This window comes from Limulus polyphemus, unplaced genomic scaffold, assembly GCF_000517525.1.
Source record: "Limulus polyphemus unplaced genomic scaffold, Limulus_polyphemus-2.1.2 Scaffold930, whole genome shotgun sequence".
NCBI lineage: Eukaryota > Metazoa > Arthropoda > Merostomata > Xiphosura > Limulidae > Limulus > Limulus polyphemus.
In genome coordinates, this window is record NW_013666540.1 from 289202 (window position 1) to 315824 (window position 26623).

Sequence of the window (26623 nt, forward strand, 5' to 3'; positions counted from 1 at the left end):
TCCATCTTCCTACCATCACATGGATGTCCTTCATTTGTGCTGGTTTTGGATTTCAAGGAGGATCAATCAAGTTGTGGATTGTGCACATGTGCCCGTATCCGGAAGTTCTCGATGTGCTCCAATGCTGTAATGGTCCTGTTTGAGGAGATAATGTTGCTTTGGGGTCAATCCATCACATTGCAGTTCACCCCTTCGATTGGAATCCATCTTCCTACCATCACATGGATGTCCTTCATTTGTGCTGGTTTTGGATTTCAAGGAGGATCAATCAAGTTGTAGATTGTGCACATGTGCCCGTTTCGCAGATCGTTTTGCAGAGTATATAATTCTGTTCTATGGAACTTGAAGTGAAGAGGGTGTGGACCCTCCTCCTACCACAGATCGTTGGTTATATTCCTGATACCACTTGGTTTTGGACTTGAGTTGACCGGCCATGAATAGTCTGCTGTGCCCTAGTCACTCTACACCTTGGAGCACATCCAGTTTCACTTTATCCCACATTACTGTCTATAGAGGATTCATCTTCCTATTCTCTTCATTGGGATTGAGAATATGTTATTAGGTGGCTTGGATTCCAATCCCATCATTTTCTCTCCCTTTTGCTTGTGCTCCTTCTTTTTTCTACCTGTGTCTGCTGCACCTCTTTACACACTGGACGAAGAGTATTCCTGGTACAGAAGTGGTGCAGTCTCCCAAGGATGATTCTTTATTATTATTAATAATTTCAGCAATGTATTCACCTGCTGGAAACTTGAAAAGAGTTAACAGTTTTAAGACTACATAACTGGTGCAAAAAAAGAATAAATAATTCTGTTTTACTAACATAGCCCTCCATCCCAAAATACTAATACCCTAGCATAATAAGAAAAAAACAATTTAGGCATATAATTTTGAGCAGAAGGATAGGGTCATCATATGGTGTGACCCCAGTCTTTTAAAAAAAAAAGCCAATCAGAATTGAAAAAGGAAAAAAATGTTTTCTTCTATGTAAAAATAACCACATTCACAGAAATAACATCATAACAACCTAAAGAACAAAAATTTTATTTAAGTTAACTAATCACTAATCTGTAACAAAGATGGAGAATTCCAATAACTTGTAATATAATTCCAATTGAAGTGTCTAAATCCCCTGTTGTTACTTATTTACTTTTTATGGTTGAATATTTCTTAGTTATTTAGATTCAACTAAGACAGGTTATTTGTAGGATATACCCACGAGTACAATTAAGGTGTGTTTTCAAACCTAATTGTCACCTACACTTATTTAAGGACCATATTTCTATGTCACAATCATCCTTAGTAGTTTACAAATTTACTTGTCCTTGCTGTCAGTAACATCATATTGGCTCTATAAAGAAAAAACTAATAACATGTATAAAAGAACACTCAAATTTCAGATCACCCACAAAACTTAGTGTAGCTGAACATGCCTTAGGAGATTGTGACATAATTGTCACATCCAGTTTAAGATCTTACATAGGGCCATTGATGAAAAAAGCCTTCATATAAAAAATCTTGTTATTCACAAACTGTGGCCTCTGATCAACATTGTTGAGTCAGAAACTCAACATGCATCACATAATTTCAACTAGTTATTGGACATTGATCATCATGAAGTTTGTACGTAACATAGCATTCAGAAAATAGATGATTAAAATTCCTTGTAACAGTAATTAAGTATTGAAAATTGGGGAAAGGTTTAAATTACTGAATTTATAGTTCAGGAAACCAGATAAACTTTTATTTTTCATCTAGTTCCTGATATGAAATATTTTATTTCCCTCTTTATTAAAGTGTTATTTTATACAAAATTTTCAGTATGTTGATGTTTGTAGAAATAATTGTTTTTCTAATTGTTAAGGTTGATCCTCATTCTTCTAAGCAAATTGAGAACATTCAAGTTCTACTAGCTGCTGTTTTCAAACAAACACAACCACAGCAGCAAACGGACACACAATTATCCAGGATAGAACAACAAAGTGGTGTTCAAGTGCTTGAACAAGAACCAGTCAAAGGCTACTCTGCTGGTTTGTTTTATTATTTTTTTTCATTTTAATAAGTGAAAATTTTAAATTTTAATGCACTCTTTTTATGGCTGTGTTGTAATGCTTTTTTGAAATATTTTACAGAACTACTAAATATACTTCATTTCTTGTGTATGAACTAAGTATTTACACTTAGGATCAGTTAAGTTGCTTCTAATGTAAACACATAGTTCAAATATCTCACACACACTTTAGCATAAGTACTAAATTTTGGGACTTGTGGCTAGTCTTTACTTTCACATTAGGAAGTGAAAATTTATCTTACAGTATCTAATTTGTTTCTCAACACGGTATGTACATGATAGACATATGGGTTTTAGAAAATGGGAAATTAACTCATGATTATGCTCTGAACTTGAAACATTTACTGTTGTTACAGGTAATTCATTGCTTGTAGTGTATGAGCTACTTATTTTTTTATTTACATTCAAAATTATTTCTTTGTATCAAAATTTCCATGTAAAACAATAATTATAAATAGTAATTTAGATTTTAATTTCTTTAGGTAACATTAGAAGTGTGTATTGATATATAAATTAAAAGCAAATGAAATAAATTTACTTTTACTGGTGTTTATTGTAAAGAGAAGCCTGGTCATCCTTTTCAGCATGTAATATCTGAGTTAAATATGTGTGTGTGTGTGTGATTATATTTTGTCACTGAGTAATGTAAGACAGAGAATTTTACAATAGCTGTATAAAGCAAAAACTTTTAATCTTAAACACCATGAGTGTAATGATTGTTTTGTGTATTCATGAACAACTTTTAAATATCAGATTTAATGCATTTTTACCACAGGTATAGTGTGAAAGTTTAGTTAATGGTTGATGGTTGAGATGTATCAACATTCTGCAGTATCATAAAGTTCAGAATATAATGTACATAATAATTTGGGAATAAAAGATTTTCCCAAATTCTTGAGAGGGTTTGCTGATTCTCTTTGCCACATGCCTTCACTTTCAATGTGTCTAGAGGTGTGTCAGAAGACTGATCAACCTCCTCATGGCAGTTTTTTGTTACAGAAGTTTTTGTTGTTAAAATTTCAACAGAAAGGAAGATATTTTTTTTAGATATTCATTCAATTTCAAACTTGAGAAATTATTGCAAGTATTTGCTAACCCTATTCCAAACCAGATAATATTTTATTTCAAGCTAACAGACGACAGATATCTACCAGGGATTTTAAATGTACACAAGATATTTCCAAGTTATACTAGTTAGTAGTAGTTTTTTGAATGTTTAAGCAGTAAAGTTGGGCAGTCCATGTTATGTTTGTAGAATATATGTTGAAATAAATTGTGTTAATATGAATCTATACAAATTAATGTGGAATTGATATATGAAAAAAGTAGAATATTTTGTATTATTTAATAGCACTTTCTCTGTTACATTAGTGGAACATCTTGACAATGTGAAAAGGGAAACACATGACTTGAAGAGAAGACAAGAACAGGAAACTCTGACAGAAACATCTGGTAAGTATGACGCTATGTACAGCAGAAGCTATAAAAACAAGCATGAATCTAATAGCATACCTACATACTTAAGGCCACGGTCAGAATTTCTGACTCAGCTTCAAGACAAAGAGAGTTGGAAGGATAAGTTCATTGCCCAAAACACAGATAGTAATTACAACCCATCTGGAATCAAAACAGCTCTGACTCGGTTATTGTCTAACCAGGAACTCAATGTTGCTAGTACTATAAGTAATTCAGGTATAACATCTCCGTCTACTAGTTATTCTTCTAGTTTTAGGGGTTATACTGCACACCAAAATAATTCTCTCTCCATAGCTAGCAGAGAAGCAACTGGCAATGAAATCTCTCAGAAAAATATTAATCAGTGTAGATCTTACAGTAGTCTCTCTCCTATAAACACTTCAGAAACATTTTCAAGTCATGGTGTCATGAGAGATCTGGATAGACTATCTTCCAGCCAATCACAACAACAAAGATTTGGAAGTTCCACAGAAGGATTTGCTGGTCGGATGACTTCTTTTGAATATAATCCAAAAAAGACAAGTTCACAAGGTCTTCTGGGACAAAGTGTGGATAAAGAATATTCTCGTGATGTCTATAGAAGTGATGTACCACCAGCAATGGCTCAAGTAGAACCACTGACTCAGTCTGGAAATAGACCTTCTGGCTTGCCCCTTGCTAGTGAACACTACCCAGACCACGAATATAGGTATGACCAAGATGGAGCTGGACATGTACGTGGTCACCCAAGTTATAGTCGAAGAGGAGACTTTTATTAAAGATTATCATTGCTATAAGTTTGAATGGTATGTTATACAAGTCCATGTAAAAGAAAATGTGACCAATTTGATACCATTTGAAATTGCCTTTTTGTATATAGTATTTGTTGTTTGTGTTTTAAGTATGTATGAGTGAGTTATATTTAGATGTTAAGGGTTGGAAAAGATGTGCTATTTTCAGCAAATTCAAGCTAATTATAGTTTTGTTTGTGTAAGAGTTATGGATGCTTGGGAAAATAATCATTGGGATGACATTTCTATGATTTATTCACTATATACTTTGGTTTTAAACTGAACATTTGTTTTATAGAATAATGATATCAAATTTATTAAAAATGTAAAGCTTAAAACAAATTGGTTTTGTTTCTGCCATTTCAGCTTAAAATTTTTTATTGCTTTTCTTTGTTTTTTGGGTAAAAATGCTAAATTCTGTAGACTTTTGCTTTTGTGTCTTTAACTATTAGTAAAATTTATACAAGTTTTGAGGGACTGGTGTTTCCTTCCTTGCTGATAAATATAAACATTCCACAGCAGGTTATCTTGATAACAGATGACATTCTCAGCAGAAATGATAAATAGATTTATTTGATACAAGATATTTTCATGATATATTCTATTATCTAGAGAATATTTGTTCTAACTTTATTGCTGTAACTAATGACTGGGAAGGAAATAGTTACTTCTTTCAAAAAATATTAAATATGTATAAAGTATTTACAGCATAAAATCTTATTGCTTGGAGTTGACTTAGCATTAAAGTGAACAAAAATCCATTGTACTTAGTAGCTGTACATATGGTAAACATGTATTTGGCTATGAATGGTATATCCTACTTTTGGATATTAATAGGTAATGAAAGTGGAAAATAATACTGAAATTTGATAGTGTTTACTTTTGATAATTTCATTCATTTTAAACATTTACCTTATTTTTCCTGCCTTAGTCCACTGTGAGAATGGTTTTTATTGTTTTGTTTTGACAAAATAGTTTACTAAATCTGTTTCAAAATACTTGATCAGAAGTTTAATAATTGTTTAAAAAAAATACAGTTATGTTAGAAGGCAGTGGGCTTAACTTAAAATAAGAGAAAGTTGAAAAATTATGAAACTTCATTTCAGTACTCTTATTGGTGTGAACAGTGGGCCATGTATATGTATGTGGGCTCTAACTAGTTTTTCAGATGTTTTTCACCTTTCATGTTTGTCAGTTTTGTAATGTGAATGTGAACATTTTAGCATATAGCTCATAAATTTTTTTTTCATTGCTTTCTTGTGTTTCACAGATATAATTTAATTAGTTTTCTTTGATAGCATTTTGTAATGCTAATTAAACTTCTACTTTAAGTAAATGTGTACTGATATGGTCTGGGAAGTAAAAGTTTTGAAAGTTAATTTTCTCAGCATTGAACTCTTAAATCTAAAACTTGGTCACGACTGCAATAAAAATGTCACAAACTTGTTTGTCTTCATATATTTCCTTGGATGTTGTTTCTAGAATTTTTTTTTTTGGTATTTGGCTTAACAAATGTGGTTTTGATTACTTTAAAATTTACTGTTAGTAATTTTGTAATTACCACATAAAGTAAAAATGGTTATTAAAATGAGAAATTTATAGTTTTTGTGGGTTCCACTCACAAAGTGTGACATTTTTCAAAACTGTGCTTGCACCTTGTTAAGTGTAAAATATAAAACAATTTGGATACAATTGATAATAAAAAGATTGTACAGAATAGCAGAAAGTTTGGACTTCAACCATTTGGATCTATCAGGTAGGACTATCTTTTCACATTCTAGAATATTGTTTCCACATGAATAAACTGTTTAATTTATTTCACAGTATAATACAAATGAGGTAGAAATAAAATTTGTATTATAACACAAAAACATTTTCATTTGCACAGTATATCAGTATTTGAAAAAAGGTTTAGTGATAAAGCATTTTTGTGACAAAATGAGAGTTTTGAGATTCTGCTTTGACCATTTGTGAAATATGCCAATTGTGTAGTGTACCACCAATATGTTATTTCAAACTAAATAAAGCAGAACTGTGTGAAAAAACATGCCTTAAACATATGGAAGTTTTCCTCTGGTTTTCTTCCTAATATTGTTTTAATACTTATTTTAATGTATTAAAATTTTTTCTGATCTTATAGGTGAGTGTTAATAATGTAATTAAGGCTCTAGACTTGAGTGTGATGTAATCTAATCACACAGAACTGCTCACCCTGTTCTAAATCAATGTTAAGTAATGTGCATAATGTTTAACATTGTTACCTCACATTTTTGATTTGCTGAGATAGAAACAAAAAATCATGATGCTGTTGCAATATACACCATAACAATATCTCTTATCTAGGCAGTGCATCTCTGTTATAGCCAAGAGTTTCATGAACCCATGGTAACCAGGTAGTCCAAAAATCATAATGGCATATTGAGATAATTGTAAGTAATAAGTGAGGGGAAAATAGTTGTGTTAGATTAGTCCATTGTTCATCGGACCGACCCTGTTCTAGAGAAAGAATGTTGACTATAATTCCAAATTTACTGTGTGTATGTAAATGAAATGTAGCAAGCTTTTAGTAAAATGTACAAGTGTGAAATTTAGTTCCCTAATGTTGCTGAGATTGAAGAAGATCCTTATGTTTTATGTTATATTTGTTAAAACCCTACTCACATTGTTTACAATTAAACATAATTGAATTTTCTGAAGTCGTATTCCTGAACTTTTATATTGTGATATTAGAAATACTCATAAAATGTTCATATTATTGCTAGTACACACTTGGAATAATCTCAAACAGATGCTTTTAGTCTCGGCTGTTGGGTATTGATTTGAACACCCTTCACATGCAGGTTTTGTAGTGACGTTTGTGTAGACTACAGGGAAGCAGAAAAACCTGTGGTGTAGCAACATTGAGCTTAGGTAGCCACTCTGTTAGCACTACCTCTTCTCATGTTAATAATCTTTCTACTCTTAAGTAAAAAACATACAAACTTCAAATAATAGATAAATCATTTAACCAAAGAGAAGAATTATAGACTATAATCTTGAGCTTACTACTTGTATCTATACAAAATGTGGGAAGCTAGTAGTAATACGTACAAGTCTGTTGTGCACCAAAATTAATGTTTTACAAAAGTATTTGTACACAAGATATGTCTGTGAATTGATGATGTCCTCTAACTGAGACGGACAAGTTGGAGTGCAAGGTGGTGATGTTCTTGTGAAGAATAAAAACTTTTTTCCATTGTATGATTTACATATTGCATTTGTATATCCTCTAAAACCTGCAAAATGCAGATCTAAAGTTCTTTTCACTATCCCTATAAATTTTGTCTGGTAGTTACTCTCCTCTACTGTGAACTGTCATTACAATCATCAGCATTAGGTGAAATGAACAGCTGATAACTCTTACATAAAGTATGTAATACTGTGTTGAATGGCACTGTAAAAGTTGTAGCATGCTCACTTTGACCCTCACCCGTGCAAATAGGTTTAAGCTTTGTGTGAATAAGTGCTGTTTAAAAATGTATGTGGTTGTTTGACCACTATGGAACAATTTAAAACTGGATCTCAATATATTCTATAAAGTAATATGTGTTTGCTTAACTAATAATAGGAAATCACTGTCAGTAAGCTGATATTTAGACATGTTTAATTCTTTGAAGATAAATTTCTTGAAAAAATCAATCTGGGAAAATATAAATTTTTCAAGAATATGTGAGAGATGCGATACAACCGTAAATGTATATTTGACCTTTTTTAGTAACCTTTTAACTTTAGATCCTATGTTTAGGCTTGGTAATTATGACTTAAAAGTGTCTGTCTCTTTCCAAACAGAGTAAAAAGTTTCACTCTTTTCTCAGAGCTACAGTGGTAGAATGTTTGCTACGTTTTTATGTAATTAAGCAAAATAAGGCAAAATTAACTTGGAAAATAATGTATGTCTCAACTTTCTGAACATATATTATTCGGTCTGAAAAGTTTTATCTCTTGTCACTCGCCTGTTAAGACTAGCAAGATTTATAGTTTGTACATGCTAAAGTATTATATATAGTCTATATATGAAACATATGTAGGAGCCATGTAGTGATTTTGTCAATATAAGCATTTTATTACAGAGGAAACATACCATCTATAAATTAATTTGGTTTTATGTCAAATTATAACTGTTTCACAAAAATAACAAAAACTGTGTTATAAGCTTGTAGTATTGAACATACGACATGTTTCTTGTTCTTGTTAAACACCAGATAATTAAAAATATAATGCATTTATATTCATTCTGTAAAACACCTAATATTTCTCAAAACATTGTAAATAATGAAATTTGTATAGTTGTGTTAATTTTGAAGATTTATGCAGTTTGGACTTGTAACATCTGTAAATACGAACATTCTAAAACAAGGATAGTAATGAAAACAGAAAATACGTATTAACAGCTATGCTAGGTGTTTTAAAATTATAAAAGGTTAAGATTATACAAACAAAAACAAAAGATCTAGAACTTTTAAGACTGCATTTTAATAAATCTTATGTGCTTGGCTCTTTAAAGGTAGTATTGAAACAAAATCCATATTTAGTTTGCAATTTCATTATGTATTTAATTAGGCCTCTTCAGCAGATATTTACTGTATTTAATTTTACTTGATTAAAAAGTTTTTTAGAGAGCATAAATTTCTCTCAATTCCCAATTAACACTATAAGCCTTTAAAATGTTAGATCTATCAAATATTTAAGATAATTTTAACTGTCATCCAAACTAATCAATGACTTTTTAAAACAATTTCATCTACAGTGCCTCTTTATTAATAACATCAGGCTATATGTTGCATTAAGAATTTGATTTTTTTAAAACAGCTTGAAAAATACAACTTACCCCCCCCACCTGAACCGTTTCAAGCCATTCTGAGGTTAATACTGTAACTCCTGAGAAATTACTGAAGTATGTATTATTTAAATGACCCAAAGTAAACAGAAAAAACGTTTATCATTATAGACTTCTTGATTATTTTGCAAAGTTCATAGGTTTAATGTAAAATAGATGACAAAGTATTAGGTCATCAATATATTAATGTCGCTTTTTTAGATGAAAAAACCCGAACAACTTATATATCGAAGCAAAAAATTTATTAAATGACATAGTCTCCATTCTTATCGATGATGCTTTTCCGTCTTACAATCAGGTTGTTAATGCCCTGATTACAGAAATCACTTGGCTTTAAAGCAAAAAACACATCGATGCCCTCTTTAACACCTCCCACATTTGTATACGTTTTTCCATTAAGATGGTGTTGTAGCAAATAAAAAAGATGGTAATCTGATGGTGCCATATCTGGAGAATATGGTGAGTGGGGGAGAACTTCCCAATCCAACTCTGTAATCTTGTGTTGCGTCAGATGTGCCACACGTCAACATGCATTGTCGTGGAGAAGAACACCACCTTTCTGATTGATGAGTGAAGGGCTTGATTTAAACATTCCTGTTGCTGACTATAGATCTCTACATTGACAGCTCGCTGTGGATTGAGGAGGTCGAAATGAATTACTCCTTTGATGTCTCTCCAAATGCAAAGCATCACTTTTTATAGATGGAGTCCAGGTTTTGGCGTCGGAAGTAGTTTCTGTCTAGGACTGAGCCATTGCTTTTTGCATTTAATATTCGTATAGAGAATCTATTTTTCATCACCGATGATAATTCTGTCCAAAAATGGATCACGCGCATTACACGCTAGAAGAGATTAAGCAATGTTCACACGTTGGAAACGATGATCATCGGAGAGTTCGTGAGGCACCCAAAAACCTTTTTTATGGAGTTTTCCCATATTCCTTAGATGTTTGCGTATTGTTTTATGAGATACATGCAATTTCAGCACCATTTCATGAGTGTGTTGCCTCAATAAGCATCAATATCAATTCCAACATGTCAGCCCCTGCCATTACAGTTTTTATGGCTGAAGTCACCTGAATAAAGTTTGAACGAATGTTCAAAACATTTTCATAAACTTCTTTGATATTCTTTATGGATACAGAGGCATTGTTTCCCCTTTTGTGTTCAAACAGCATTACATGGCAAATGTGTGTCTCGTCGTGTGCCATCACTGTAAGGGATTAGAGTATACTAAATTTTACACATAATATAGGCTACACTAATATGACGTTTAGACGGTTCGTTTAACTATTATACGTGATGTATGTTTTTTGAGGGTGGTTAATGAAAGTGTTCCAAAATGTGACATTAATTTCTTGATGACCTAATAATATGTTTCAGCTAGTGAAATATTTTTCAAAGCCTTTGAAGGCTTTGGCTTATGCAAATGAAATATATTTGTCATATATAGGATTGTGATTTTATGACTTAACCTTCTCCCCCCCCCCCACCCCACCCCCCATGGACTTGCAGTGCTAAAATCCAGGGTTTTGATTCCCCACAGTGGACAATACACAGATAGCTCATTGTGTAGCTTTATGCTAAAAATAAAAACATTTTATACATATTAAATTGTTAAAGAAATTATTTTTGCCATGAACTTGTTTCTGTGCCCCAAAGCAGGAGATAGCTTTTGTTTTATGGAAGCTTGTCAGGCCAACACACTGTCATTGAATAAAATCTGATCAACATCTTTCAGATGTACAACCAGTCTAATTAGAAAATTATTATTTCTTATATAGTATGTAAGGATGAGACTTTGGTGTATTTTTGTCTTTGATATTTTATAGCTGACAGTACATACATACACGTGTGTGTGTGCTTGGTTGTTTGTAAAATATTACTGACTTGAGACAAATATTCTTTATAATAGAACTATTAACAACTAAAGCCTAATTAAAGTATAATTTATATAAACTATTCTCATCCATTCAGACCAATTTTCATTTATTTTAAACATTTTATTAAATTAATATGTATTCTAACTTTTTCATTTAGCAGAACAGAGTTGTTGTTATATATCAAGTTATTCTCTTGTAATTTAAGAACTGTTTGCACAATCACTTTCATATCTAATACTTTTCCTCAGTGTGTGTGTGTTTGTGTATGACTACCTAACCATTTTGGTATTAGTATGTGAAACAAAAACAAATCCAAGCATCAAGTATTCCTTAAATCCACTAACTTCAAAAGCCATGATATGTCTTGTTTCGTTGTATATTTGTTAAGGTAACCCAGTTTTTCACTGATGGACAATTGCACATAAATATCATAAATTAGGGTATATTCATTGGTTATTGGATAATATTTTACCTCCTAAATCATCACCTGAGGAACTTCACAACTTATTTTGTTAATGAAATTAATATGTATTACACTTGGGATAAGTATAAATGGTGTACTTAAAATGTTGTATCATGCAGGATTAAGCTGATAGAAAGACATTTTGCTAAGTAGTGCAGTGTTAACAATGTTCTTCAGATATAACAGCAGTTATGAACATACAAAGTATTTTCACTTGAGATAGCTAAATATAGTGTTTTATCATTTGTATGAAGAACCTCGTCAGTTATTCTGTTTCTAAGTTCATTGAAAACTACTAGCAATTGAAGCATATTTGATAATTTTGGTTAGTTATTTTTTCTTAACAGTCATATTTGATTTTGATATTAAATTACTCCAACATAGTTTACATTTTTCTAAATTAGAGCATCAAAATATCATATTCACTATAGCTTAATTTGGACAACGTATATGTGTTTGATTATTAAATTTTAACATGTTTTGTTCTGCTGATTAGAGACAAGGAAAAATTAACAGATTGAGTGAACATTAGTCAGCAAGTAAAGGAATTAAATAGTTTACAATGTATTCATGGTTTAGTTTATGTTTACTTTAAATAGACAAGTATGCATGATATCTATACATGACACTTAATGTTAAATATGACAAAAAACAGTTTTATCCCTGAAACCAGTGAACCATAAGTTAGTACACACTTGATAAAAAACAAAAAAAAAGTTTTATCTACATTGTTATGAAAAATGAATGCAATATTTTTTTCTTTGCAGACCTATTTTCTTGCTTTTAACACATTTTTAGAATTGTATCTAGTGTAAAGGGATTAGTTATATGTAAACTACTGTTCATGTGATTAAGTCCATATAAACACTTGTAGAACACTCCATTCATTTGCATATGTAAAATGGACTAATACGTGATGGGTTAGGTGATTGCTTGAGCTTTCTAAATGCAAAATACATATTGGTCTGAAAGATACTGGGTACGAGGAATGATATTGGAATTTTAGTGGAAACATGATACTGCATGCCTGTTATGGTGTTTTCAAAATCAACTTTTTTTTCTTTTAATGTTTAGACATTATCTGTGGTAGTTTAAAAACTTTGGCTGCAATCTGTTGGTTATAGCCCAATAAAATTGTTGTTCTCTTAATTTTCTGGAAACCACAGATATAAGACTTTATCCAAATGAACCAGTTCCTTCATCAGTAGTTAGGTTTCAGTTATTTCTTACTGTACTATGATAGCAAACAAATATAAATAGCAGATTGTACCTGAATGTTTTACTGATGATTTGTACTCTATACAATTGAATTTCTTCCCTGACAAACATGGGCTTTTCTAGAATGATAATGCAACAGTGAAGAGCCATCAAAGCCAAGTAAACATTCTTGAGATGAATTGTAATGTCACATTAACCACCATTACACAAACCACTTGTAGATCATACTTTATGATGGATAGTTTACAACCAAACAAGAACTTCTTTATACATTTTTTGTCTGGAATCTGTGCCATGCCAATGAAGCAGTTATTAAGGTAATAGATTCCTGCCCAATATTAGGTAAGAGTTCTAGGACTTAAAATTCAAGATATTGGAGGATATAATCACACAGTTTTACTGTTTTGTGTCAGAATTGGCAATCACGATTTTCAGTACCTTTGATTATGTAGTGTGAAGTTGCTTATTAAAAACAAAATTGCCTCCCAATTCAAGTAAAATCTTGTTTTTTAACATGGCTGATAGGCAATGAATAAATTCTGCAAATTGAGGGAATATTATGCATACATGCAGTTCCATTAGGCATTTCAAAATTGTGTGTTTACACTGTTATAAGCCATTAGTATTAACATGAAGCATGCAGTAAAATGCTGTTTTGTAGTTAAATCTATGAATGTTTGAAAGTAAGAGAGGGGACTGATTTCCTGACAAATATCATCAGATAGATTATTCAACAATAACAGCATAGTTTGCCCAGAAAACTTACAAGGGTTTCTGTGAGAGGAATTATACTAAGATGTCTTTTTTAGTGTGTAAATAATGAAGCTGAATACATTTTGAACAATCTTTATTCAGGCAATGAAAAGGAAAGCATTGCACATACCCACTTTGAATAAGTAGACATGCTACATTAGGGCCATTTGACCTTTGATCTTAAAACTTTTTAGACAGCCATGTAAAGTGGTTCCAAAAAAAAACACAATTTTCAATGTTTAGCCATTTAATTATTAATAACTTGCATGAGAAGTTAAAATAACCTTCTCATTAACAGTATTGAAATTTTATTATTTATATCAGGAACTTACTAGATAAATTTCCTTCCATGCCCCAACTACATTTTAAAGGCCAGTCAAGAGTGACTCATCATATCTGACCAATCATAAATAGTTTACCTAACAGTTAACTTTTATCAAGTCCAGGCATCCTTTCTTTACATAAACGATATTCAGCTTATTTTCATAAGACTGACTCGTGAGGTTTCAATATACAATTACACACATACACACACAAAATTCCTAACTATCAAACTGTTAATAAAAAACATACTACTATATCAAGGTATCATTTTTAGATTTGGTCATCCATCTTTTGGTTAACATCAGTTGAAGTATACTGATCACTATAGTTCAATTGAAAGAAAATTATGTTGCTTGAAACTTAACTAGTTACTGTTGATAGAAATTCACAGTTAACTTATTTTTTCTTTTAATGTTAATGAATCTTATGATTCATTCATTAATTATTGAGCAATTACATAAGTTATTTTTATTAATTAACATAAGATAATCAATCTAATTTTTAACTTGGCAGTCAGTTGTGCGTGTATTCTCCTTTACAGCAGCTTTCAATGTACAATTTCTATCAGTTTATCAATTTTCATTTGGTTTTCGTCATGCATATGTGAAAGAAATATCTAAAATGTGGACAGAATGTTACTTTTTACTGAAATTTTATAAAATTTCTCTTACATGAATGTTTAGTCCATTGTGCACGTAAGTCATCATTGATGTGAACAAACAAAAAATATTTTGGTACAATTAGCCAAGACTTGTCATGTAGCATTCAATTTGTTTTTTTAAGGTGATTGCTTTTGATTTCAAATTGTTAGGTGTGACTTGTAAACTAAGGATTATTTAGAGTATGGGAATATAGGTGTCTTGTGACTACTTTTGCATCACATTCTTCACTCCTAAAGCCATTATTGGTATGATTATCACCACCAACAGTGGCATTTCCTTTGTTAGAATCTAGTTCAGTGAGAGCATTAATCTCACCAAATAAGTCTTGTAGATTGGAACTGTTTCTGTATTGATGAGTGTCACCCTTGAAAGATACTTCTAACTATTCTTTCATTCCTTATATAAATTTTGTTTTTCAGAATTAAATTTGTTTAGGTAAAAATACTTGATTCAATTATTTTGTGTAGTTAAAGAAATATAACTGATTGCAAAGAACAGTACCAACTGGTAAGTTACTTAGAAGTAGAGTATGTTACAAGCAATTCTAGTTACTTATAGGTTACCCTAAAATAGTGTATTTACTTATTAGTTACACTAGTGTGTGGCAGGATATTCCTAGATTGCTCTAAAACAGTTTTAATTAGGTAATGATTATTATGGAATAGCTTAAGTTTATCATAAGCTACATATAATCACTCTTGAAATACTGTGGTGTTTTATATGCTATGATTCATCATGTTATTTTAAATACAAGTAAAAAACATGCACCAAAGTTTTAAAAGTGACGATGGACTATATAATTGTTTCTGGAATATTTCAGTTAAGAGAGATATTTGCATATATTTTGTTTGCTCCAGATACACTCATGAATGTGTATGATGTCTTAAAACAACTTACTATCATTCAAGGTTTTAGCTTAAATGTGATTGATCTTTTTAATGTAAATAAACAGAAACATTTAGGTTAATTTTATTATATCTAGTATTTTATGGTTTTATCAGTTATTTGCGGTTCATAAAGATAACAGCTTAGTCAAGAAAATAAAGGCGTGGTTGTTATTCTAATAACAATGATAGCCAGTGATCAAGTTTTATGGGATTGATATTGTGTATTTCCCCTCATATTTGTTATGGAGGATTAATGTAACTTTCAAAAGGCCAATTTTTATGTGCTAAGACAGTGGAATGTCTTCATATATATGATCTGTGATACCATGTATGACATTTAGCACCTATATATGTCTGGTTTGCGGAAGTGTTCTGACCGACATTGAAATGTTATCACACCTACACTTGTGGCTGGAGGATTATGTGGGCACTATTTCTGAAGAGAAATGTTCATACGGTGACATTAATAAACGATTTGTACTCAAACGATACAATGTTAAAAAGTATTTGATGTTCTATATGCAAGTACCAAATGTGCACAGCAGAGTGTTTTGAACAGCATCAAACTTCAAATACACACACCATACCAATCAAGGCCAACATGCTCGATCTTTCAGCCGTTAGGGCGTTATAAAGTGACAGTCAATCCCACTATTCGGTGGTTAAAGAAGAACCCAAGAATTGACGGTGGGTGGTGTTGATTAACTGCCTTCCCTCTAGTCTATCACTGCTAAATTAGGATGGCCCTCGTGTAGCTTTGCGTAAAATTCAAATAAACCAACACGAAAGAGAACCTCTGACCCCAAAAGACATTGCAGTGAAGCTGATTATCTCAGGGTTCGATTAATAAAATATGAAGTAGGATATTTAAAGTAGCGAAAGTTCACACTCTTCTAGACAACCCCTGAAATCACTGTTTTCATATGTGGTGTTTGGGACTGACATCCACATAAAGTGGGGAGGGAGATTTGTGGGAAAGTTTATTAGAAGTGTGTTACAATATAGTTTTCAGTGTTGGCTTTAGTCCATAATCATGGCCATGAAAAAGAGCATGATCGACAAGAAAGGAAGTAGTTCTTTGTGCAGCACGGAATCTTGAACATCATTCGTGCAAGGTGTGATTAACCCACATGTGAGAGCTGTTTAGTTCATTTTTCAGTTTAATGTTTCAAGGCTGCAGCTGTTTAACTTTTAAACTTCATTGAAAATTTATATAGACAACAATACAATGTATAGTTACGGTTATTATAATTGAATAGGAAAGGTGGGCTTAACTTTAATTTGGTCTAACATAAATGTATAGTAATGTCACTAATTTAACCTGATGTTATGTAATTAAGTAGAAATAAGGGTTAAGAGCTATTACACTAATTGTGATGAAAAAAATAAATAAAACGTCGTTCGTGATGAATGGCTTTCCTGTTCGTCAAAATAGGCTATAGGTTATTAAAAACTAACTAGACAAAAGGGTTTTATATCTTGAGCTAGAACTGCTTTAAATATAATAAGCAACTTTCTAGTTGATCCTGGAATGAAAATTCAGATTAATAATTAAGGTAATTCTTATTAACAAATCAATACAAATACTCTTGTAATTCTTATTAACAAAACAATACAAAATACTCTTGTAATTCTTATTAACAAAACAATACAAAATACTCTTGTAATTCTTATTAACAAAACAATACAAATACTCTTGTAATTCTTATTAACAAAACAATACAAATACTCTTGTAATTATTATCAACAAAACAATACAAAATACTCTTGTAATTATTATTAACAAAACAATACAAATACTCTTGTAATTCTTATTAACAAAACAATACAAATACTCTTGTAATTCTTACTAACAAATCATTGCAAATACTCTTGTAATTATTATTACAAAACAATACAAAATACTCTTGTAATTCTTATTAACAAAACAATACAAATACTCTTGTAATTCTTGAGTGGTTCATAAGACGTTGAAATTACAAAAGGGTTGTGTGTTTGTATACGAGTGGTGTATGGGCAGAGGTTCGTAAACCCATGTGACCATTTTATTCTTTTTATGATCACTGTTTACCCACAGTACTTTCTCTGAACTGATGTCAAATATAACTATAGATGGGATACTGCGCTAAAGAACGAATCATCAGTATCGCTTTAAAACTAAAAGTTATATGACAGTTTATATTTAAATCCAATGAGTGAAGGAAGACCTTTCCACTCCACGAAAAAAAAAAGTTTGGTTTTGATAGCTGGCACTGACTCACGCATTATTTGTGGTATGCCGGAAGTGATGTCATGAAATAATTTCTTGTTGCCTGGTGTGAGAAGTGATGTTAGGAGACAGCTTTAAATATGTCAGGGGATTTACTTATGAGTAACAGATGTACCCACTACTCGCACGGCATTTATTTCGTTGACATCACGGGGACGGCATGCGTGTGCGTCATTAGCTATGTAGGCCTACTGAATACAGGCGATCAGCAAAAGTACGCGCTCAAACTCGCGGCTTCATCACTTCGTTCGGCGGCGGCGAATTCATCTACTGAAACTGAAAGGTCTGGCAAACACGAACTGTTTGTCCTATCATTTACATATTAAAACTCAGTATTAGAGGGGTCCACCTGAATTATACCAACTTTCATTTTAATTGTGTTAGGAGACCGCTTTAAATATGTCATGGGATTTATTTACGAGTAACAGTTGTACCCACTACTCGCACGGCATTTATTTCGTTGACTTCACGGGGACGGCATGCGTGTGCGTCATTAGCTATGTAGGCCTACTGAATACAGGCGATCAGCAAAAGTACGCGCTCAAACTCGCGGCTTCATCACTTCGTTCGGCGGCGGCGATTTCATCTACTGAAACTGAAAGTCTGGCAAACACGAACTGTTTGTCCTAACATTTACACATTAAAACTCAGTGTTAGAGGTATCCATCTGAATTATACCAACTTTCATTTTAATTGATTTAGCCAGTTCCTCCCACAAACTTGAATTTAAGAAACCAGACACAGACAGACAATTCTTCTTTAGATAAATAATACAACTAAATTATAATATCATTTTGTTAATGAAAGGATTGCCTGGTCTTGTCACGTACGTTCTTATCAATAATTAGTATGGGCAGTAAGAGTAATAAAGATAGTATTTCAATTATATTCATGACAATGTTAGGTGGACACGTTTCGATAGATACGATACTGATGTTCCCATAAAAGGTTTTTATCTCGAGGTCAAGAATTATCCAACATGGTCCTATCCGTAGGCAGCTGTAGTTTTGGGTTAAATGTCAAAGGTGCTTCGTGAAGTTCTTGGGCGCGAGAAGTTTTGCTGAATCCAATTATTGAGAGTATTATATAAACCCATAAGAGATATTGGATTTTTTTATTTAACAGACTTGACATGCAAAATTTTAGTATTTAAAACAATTCACTTGTCGGGTGATGGATCAGCTGTTTTAGTGTTTAGACGCAATGACAGTAAAAGGTGGGGAATTAAGATGAGAGTTCACGAGATAACTCGTAGATAAAAGCTTTAAACTGAATATATTTACATTGCACCAACTACATTTTACACAATACATAAGTCAAATTAAAGACTAACGAAATAACTGAATTTACAATCACTGAAGACTTAAAATGATTGTATTAAAACGATTTTTGATATGCACATTAGCAAGTCATGACAACCACGAACAACCGATATAAAAGTCGCGGTGGAACAGGAAGTATAAGAACTACATTTTGACTTTCATAAGTAGTGTAATTCCAAATAAAATGTATTGCTTTTGAGAAGGGTGTGTAACAGCCCTTTCCGATGCAAGATATTCACACTCCTAGATCATAAAGATGTGTTAAGATGGGGATTTAAATATTTAAAGACATATGTCTCGTATTTAATGGCATTGTTAAAAAATGGAGAATAGATCAACTTGGGGTGCACGACCCCCCAGAAAAGGACCTGCAACAAGTCGTTACTCCGCCATGATAAGTAATGTGCGGTCTTGTAACAAGTGAGAATCTATGAACAGAACGCAACATAATCAAGGATGTCCGTCTGAAAACGAGGCCAATGGGCTATGGATAAGATAGGCTTTCAGTCATACCTCCCGTTCAACTGTCGTCTATTCCAAGCAGCTAGAGAAAGAAACAGGTATTCATGCTATTCCACAAGAAGACATACTTGTGAAGTCGACAGACGCAGCACCTATAAATTTATATGCAATCGGACTGTTGAAGCGATATTGGAAACTGGCGTTCTCGTACAGTAGATGGATTATGGAAAGAACAGGAAGGAATTGTATGCTTTGGCCATGAAATCCTTACGGCGGAGCTCTTTGTAATACAAACTACCACACAGGGTTATTGTCAAGATGCACGGTCGTCAGATAGAGCATGACAGGACGTAGCGATATGAACTATAAGGATGTGGCGATACTCCAAAATCGTTTTGACAACAACCTATTAAATTCTTTGTACAATTTAACGCTAAAGAACCAACTACACAAGTACGTTTAACAATTTTGTTTTGGATTTGTACGCTCTAAAAGTAAATAATATTAGCGTTTTGGTATCCTTTTAATTTTATTGTTAAATTTCATTACATTATACATTGGCAGTCTAGTTTACGGTAAATGAATTAACAAATACACGTTTTTTAACTTTTCATGTTGTCTTCTAAACTGAATGATTTGTTCAACGTTTATTGAATGCTCATACACGTGCGGTAATGTCATGTTTGTTGTTAATTTCTACGGAAGCATAAAGTGATATCTATAATGATTTTAAATTAGTAATGTTATATGCTACTATAGTCGTACTGATAAACAACTCTTAACGAAATTACTGACGATTGGCGTTAATTCACCATATCCGTATAAAGCTAAAACGTGGTTGTGTATAAAGAATATTGAAATTATTATATTATTAAAATGCTCTGCTCCATAGTAGCTCGGCGGTAAATCTTAAGACTTAACTTATAACTCTATATACCGGGTTTCAATGCGTGTAATGGGTATATTACAGTCTATTGTGCTTAACAACAAATACAAATGTTTTTTCGATATTTATCCTCATGTAAGTGGAAATATACACGAGTATTACATGCTTGTGATTGGAGAAGAACTTTTCCGACATAGTTGTAATTAGCTTTAATCAGATGCGGTCTTCAGATTATTTGGGAAATACTCTACAATTTGAATTATTTTTGCTGTGTAAAGGCCTGGCATGACCTGATGGTTAGGGCACTCGCAATCCATGGATCGCGGGTTCGAATCCCACTACCGAACTTCTCGTCCTTTCAGCCGTGGGAGCGTTATAATGTACGTCCAATCCCACTATTCGTTGGTTGAGAGCTGGGGATGAGTGGTGTTAACAAACTGCTTTTCGTGTAGTCTATCACTTCAAAATTAGTGAAGGCTGGCGCAGAGAGCTCTCGAGTGTAGCTTTGCGCGAAATTCAACAAATAAACAATTTTGCTGTATGTATGTATATATATATATGCAGTTAGTGAGTTGTGCTAAGCTGTAGATAAGAAAGTTTTAACTCTCTTATCGCTGATACGAAGCCCCATTGTCTATGGAATCAGGGGTAAACATATACAAGGCCATGTAATCTGGGGTAAACATATACAAGACAGTAGAATCGGGGGTAAACATATACAAGGCCGTGGAATCTGGAATCAGGGGTAAACATATACAAGACAGTAGAATCGGGGGTAAACGTATACAAGGCTATGCAATCTGGAATCAGGGGTAAACATATACAAGGCCTTGTAATCTGGAATCATGGGTGGGTATTATTGCACTAAACCTCATTTTAAACTGGTTTCTGCCATTTTAAATTTATTCTTCATCAAGATCAATTTTACCATTACAAACTCAAAAACCACCACACCGTTATATTCACTAAGATACTGACATATAACATGCTTGCACTGAGATTGAATGATAAGCCACTCAATATCAGTTTTCTTATCTCTCCAACACACAACTGTTAAGCTACTAAGGCGTTATTGAGGTTTTGTGTACGTTGTACATTTCAAGATATGTATTGTTTGCTATGCTTTTGGATTGTTGCTATTGTTTGGATAACTTGATGAAAATACAAATTATAAGCATGAAATAACTGTCTTTTGTATTTAGGTGTGACTATTAAAGCATTTTTATAGACTCTTGTGAATTATCAGCGGATTCATGTATTGATTTAGAATGAATCGTTCATCAACAAGTAAACAAAACCTACTTTTATTTTTGGTTCCTGTATGAAAATGACAGATTACGCATTTTCATACGCCCGTTGCTAATATTTTATTGAGGTGGGGCTAACGGTTTTTGTTGTTGTTGTTGTTTTTTACGCTCCGAGAAGGTTAGTATCCAAAATATGAATGAAGATATATATACATAAAGTATGGTATCCGTTTCCAGGATGTACATGAAAAACATTTATCAAGACAGATCTTTGTTTTTATTGCAGGTTTATTAGACTGTTATATCCATTTGACTGTTCGATCCAACACTAAACAATTCGTGAAGAATATATATATAAAGGATGAGTATAGTGAGACTGTCGTTACGTGCTGTTTGTCTAAGTCCGTAGGGGTGGGGAATTTGTAATAACAAAAATAATGTATATGTTCCTAGACTATGGGTTTCGTTACTTTAATTATCTGAACTTGGATAACGACTGTTCTTTAACATTTTTGTCGCTAAGTGTCTTATTTACTGAAGTAAAAGTTAATCCACGTGTTAAATTACGCACGCTTATCTTGTTTGTAGTTACAGTGTAAAGATATAGTAGAAAGCAGGTAACGCTGATACGTGTATGCTAATCGAAAATATATACAGCTAAATAACATTAAGTATATATATCGTGCGACATTGTTTTACTAAGTCCAAGATAAATTACTTTTAATGGCTAGTGCTTGAAGAAAAATGCGACTTGCATATAGCATGGCCATAACCTTGATCCTTAAAGAATATATTTTTGCTTAATCGATCCTGAACACCTCTCTGTTTTCACGTTATACAAGTAATATACAAGTTTTATATGGTTGGTTAGGTTATTTTTGGAAAATAAGAAGCACCGGAGGGAAGTTACAAACCTATCTATGTGTGCTTCATAAACAATTGTTTGCTTCAAATCGGGGGTTTATTTTATAGCAGCGAGAGACATGCAGACTAATTATAGTGTAAACTCTGCATGCATGGAATCCGCAGCGGCTTCAAAAGGCAAAATAAGGTCATGAAAATGTATTCCCTAAACCTAACTCGAAAGTAAAACTCAAACTTGCAGGATGCTTGTTGCAGTGAAACAAGTTATCGCATTATGTATGTCTATATATATATACATACACACACACTTTATATGAACGATTTGTATATAGTAACGCAGCATTGTGTCACCGCAGGTAAGTGCCGTAGTATCATGTTTGACATATTTGCTTTAAGGTAAGTTTCCGACCGTGTGACATACATTGGTGTCACGGATAGATTTGTTACTGGAGAATATATATATTTCTCTTTTCCGAAGAGAATTATTCATACAGCGAAATTAGTGAACATTGTAGAACGCAAGGATACAACATACTAGAAAGGGTGTCTTTAGTGGCCTTTGTTGAAGCGGATTAACTTGTACAGTACAATGTTTAGGTAGCATAGTGCTTAGAAACACTCTTTAAGCCAATTAGGAGTAACGCTTTCATTCACAAAGGCTATGGTTACGAAAGAGAACCATTCAACCCAGAAAGCCAATGCAGTAAAGTTGGGTATACCTCCTGGGACAGTTAACTAGACAATGAATGAGCATTTGAAATTAACGAAGGCTATCAAGCCAAAAGTTCACAAACTTCCAGCCACGCCTCGAAATCTGCGCCTGTTTTCACAAAAGAAATTGGAATCACTGTAATTCTATTAGACTAGTAGCTTTAGGGGTTGTTGTGTCTTTAGTCTGCTTCATCATGGTCTTGGAAGCGACGTCCACATACAATTAGGTGGTCTGTGAAAATTTTTGTCAAAGCTACTATTCTTCGCAAAAGCTTGTTACAGTAGAACATATAATTATGGGCAATTGTGCGTAATCACGGCCCTCAAACAGAACACAGTGGGCAATAGAGAAAGGACTGATATATATAGATATATATTGTAAGCATAATGAAATATTTTAATACATACTACACGTTTCGACAGAGCATTGGTCTGTCTTCTTCAGGTATCTGTTGAAGCATGTAGTATGTATTAAAATATTTTATTATGCTTACAAATAACTGTGTTATATATATATATAAAACACACACAAGTTTCCTCTCGTAATGTGCATTCCTTACACAAATAACAGGAGTTCGACGGCAGCAACAGGCCTGTTATTATTATTATTATAAGAAGTATAATAATACTAATAATTATAAACAGAATCGTAATTGCCGTTTGTAATAGCATAATATCAAATATGCAACCATGAGTGTAAGTCGTTTGCTGGATTGATGGTGACTGGGTGAGTATTGTGTCAGATAAGATGGTAAAGGGAATGAATGGATAGTTACAGAAATACGTATGGGTGGATAGGCGGTTAAATATGTTCTTGAAAGTTTAGAACTTTGTAATGGAATTTGTAGGCTTAGGAAGTGTAGGTGAGCAGAATGATTGATATTTACGATTGGAATGAGATAAAACGAAACGTTTGACAAAAGCTGATTAAACCTTGCGTATTTTGCGATTTTTCTTTACTTTTTAATCTGTTCTGAAAATATGTTTTATTAACTTACGTGTATAATATATTTCTTTTTTTTTCTTTTACCGAAATTGATGGGTAAATGGATATGTTACGGCCCGGCATGGCCAGGTGGTTAGGGCGCTTGACTCGCAATCTGAGGGTCGCGGGTTCGAATCTCCGCCCCACCAGCCATTTCAGTCGCGAGGGCGTTATAATTTAACGGTCAATCCTACTACTCCAGTAGTAGCTCAAGACTTTGAGGTGGGTGGTGATGACTAGTTGCCTTACCTCTAGTCTTTCACTACTAAATTAGCCCCCCCCCCCCAGTGGCACAGCGGTATGTCTGTGGACATAACAACGCTAGAATCCGGGTTTCGATACCCGTGATGGGCAGAGCACAGATAGCCCATTGTGCTTAATTACAAAACAAACAAACCCTACAAGACGCCGAGCAGTGGACTCAATGGTAAGCTTGAAGGCTTATTACGCTAACGTTTGAGATTCGATCCTTGAAATGGGTACAGCTTAAATAGCTCATTGTATAACTTTGCGCTTAAAATTAAACAAAACTCAATTAACCCAGACGTAGGTTATTGGTTTGAGGTGTGATATTTCGTTACAGGTCTGAAACGCATTTTATTCGTCTAAACCGCAGTTTATACTCTGCCCCTGAACATAGATATACATGTCTCTATATTATACTTCCCAGGTAAAAATTAACAGCTGTGTTTTTTTTTGTACTAGATGACACAGTACACTTAACGCCTGAAATCATAGTCTGATGTAACAGGAAATTATTTCTTCAGAGTGAAACATCGATCTTTCGAAAATAATTCTAGAGTTTAATTAATAACTTCAGTTTTCAGAACATTTTTACCTCTACCCTCTTCAAAGTTGTTGCAAGAATAAATTGAAAAAGTTTCAAATTGAAAAAAAAAAAAGTTGTGTAGTTTGTTTGTAGTCATCGAAGCACAAAACTACACAATGGGTATCGAAACCCGAATCCTAGCGTTATAAGTAAGTCCGCTGACTTACCGCTGTGCCACTGGGGGTGAGGGCAATTTGCGCAGAGAATTAAACTTCAACAACCATGTAAACTTTAAAACCATCAGAGATAAGTGTAATTATCACACTGGATCCCTAGAGCATTAACACAACTTACAACGCTAGAATCCGGGTTTAGATACCCGTGGTGGGCAGAGCACAGATAGCCCATTGTGTAGCATTGTGCTTAATTACAAACAAACAATAATAAGAAAATATTTACATTTTTTTCTTTTGTAAAATGCGCATAAGTATTAACCTTTGCACAATGAACAGATAAAATCAAATGTTTATTGAGTCAAGCAAGCATCCGTTATTTAACAAAGAAATTCTATCTTTTATTAAGAACATTTTATTCTCAAGACTTCTCTTCCGCCTACTTTTTTTGTGACTTAATACTCGTCACAACGTTTCTTGAGAGACACCTTTGTTTGTTGAATTTTGCGTAAAACTATTCAAGTGCTATCTGCGCGCCCCCCTGTGGCACAGCGGTATGTCTGCGGACTTACAATGCTAGAATCCGGGTTTTGATACCAGTGGTGGGTAGAACACAGATAACCCATTGTGTGGCTTTGTGCTTAATTACAAACAACAACAACAGCTATCTGCGCTAGCCCTTCATAATTTTGAAGTGATAGACTAGACTCTAGAAGAAAAGTAACTCCACTCATCGCCAACTCTCAGGTTTCTATAATTGAATAGTGGAATTGAGCGTGCATTTATAACGGCCCCACGGCTGAAAGAGCGAGCATGTTCGGTGATAAAATTCGAACTCGTGACCCACAGACTGGGAGTTGATCGCCCTAAGCACCAGGCCATGTCAGGCTGCGAGCGAAACGTTATACTACTAGACGGAAGGATAAACTATGAATTATTTACTTTCTGAATGTACACTCTTAGGAAATGTAAATATTCTTACGTTGTCACTCTTTTACACAAAATACGCCCCCTGGTGTTAATATGAATACTTATAACGCTAAAAACCGAGTTTCGATATCTGTGGTGGGCACAGCACAGGTAGCCCATTATGTAATTTTGCATTTAACAACAAACAAAATCAAATTATGTATTAAACCAGTTACTTGGACTCTAGTAGTACAATACAATGCTATATCACTTATTTAGTGTTAATTTTATAAACAGTATTGGTTATTTAGTTAGTATTGTTGCGTCTATGTGTTCATTTGTTAATTTTCCGTATAATTTATTTCCGATGAAACTTCAGCGATACAAGTCTTTTCTTAAATAAAACTAGTTTATTCTTTCTCAATTCAACTTTACAATACACTCACTTTCCACAGCCACTTTAAATTAAACACACGCTATAATTCACTACCGCACTTGACTCAATTTTCAGTCTCTATATCTGCCTGTCTGCAATTCAATTTCGATTCATTGTCTGGCGCACTTATATACAACAGTAGAGGGCGCTTAGCAAATACTGGATTATTCCTGATGTTCCCCGATCTTTCTAGAACTCATTACGTGTT

At 33.2% G+C, this 26623-nt stretch overlaps 1 protein-coding gene across 3 annotated transcripts in view; it reads left to right on the forward strand.

Annotated features, from left to right (window-relative positions):
* LOC106461305 (cyclin-dependent kinase 12-like) overlaps positions 1-26623 on the forward strand; it is a 90933-nt gene that overhangs the window by 37030 nt on the left and 27280 nt on the right. Inside the window, exons 11-13 of one of the 3 annotated variants that reach the window (XM_022388175.1) lie at positions 1865-2030; positions 3443-3523; positions 3842-7757. In XM_022388175.1, the coding sequence (XP_022243883.1) occupies positions 1865-2030; positions 3443-3523; positions 3842-4305 (711 nt within the window). In that variant the 3' untranslated portion in view covers positions 4306-7757. Of the gene's footprint in view, positions 1-1864; positions 2031-3442; positions 7758-26623 lie in introns of those variants that run through there. The other 2 variants (XM_013921123.2, XM_022388174.1) reach the window with 2 other exon arrangements.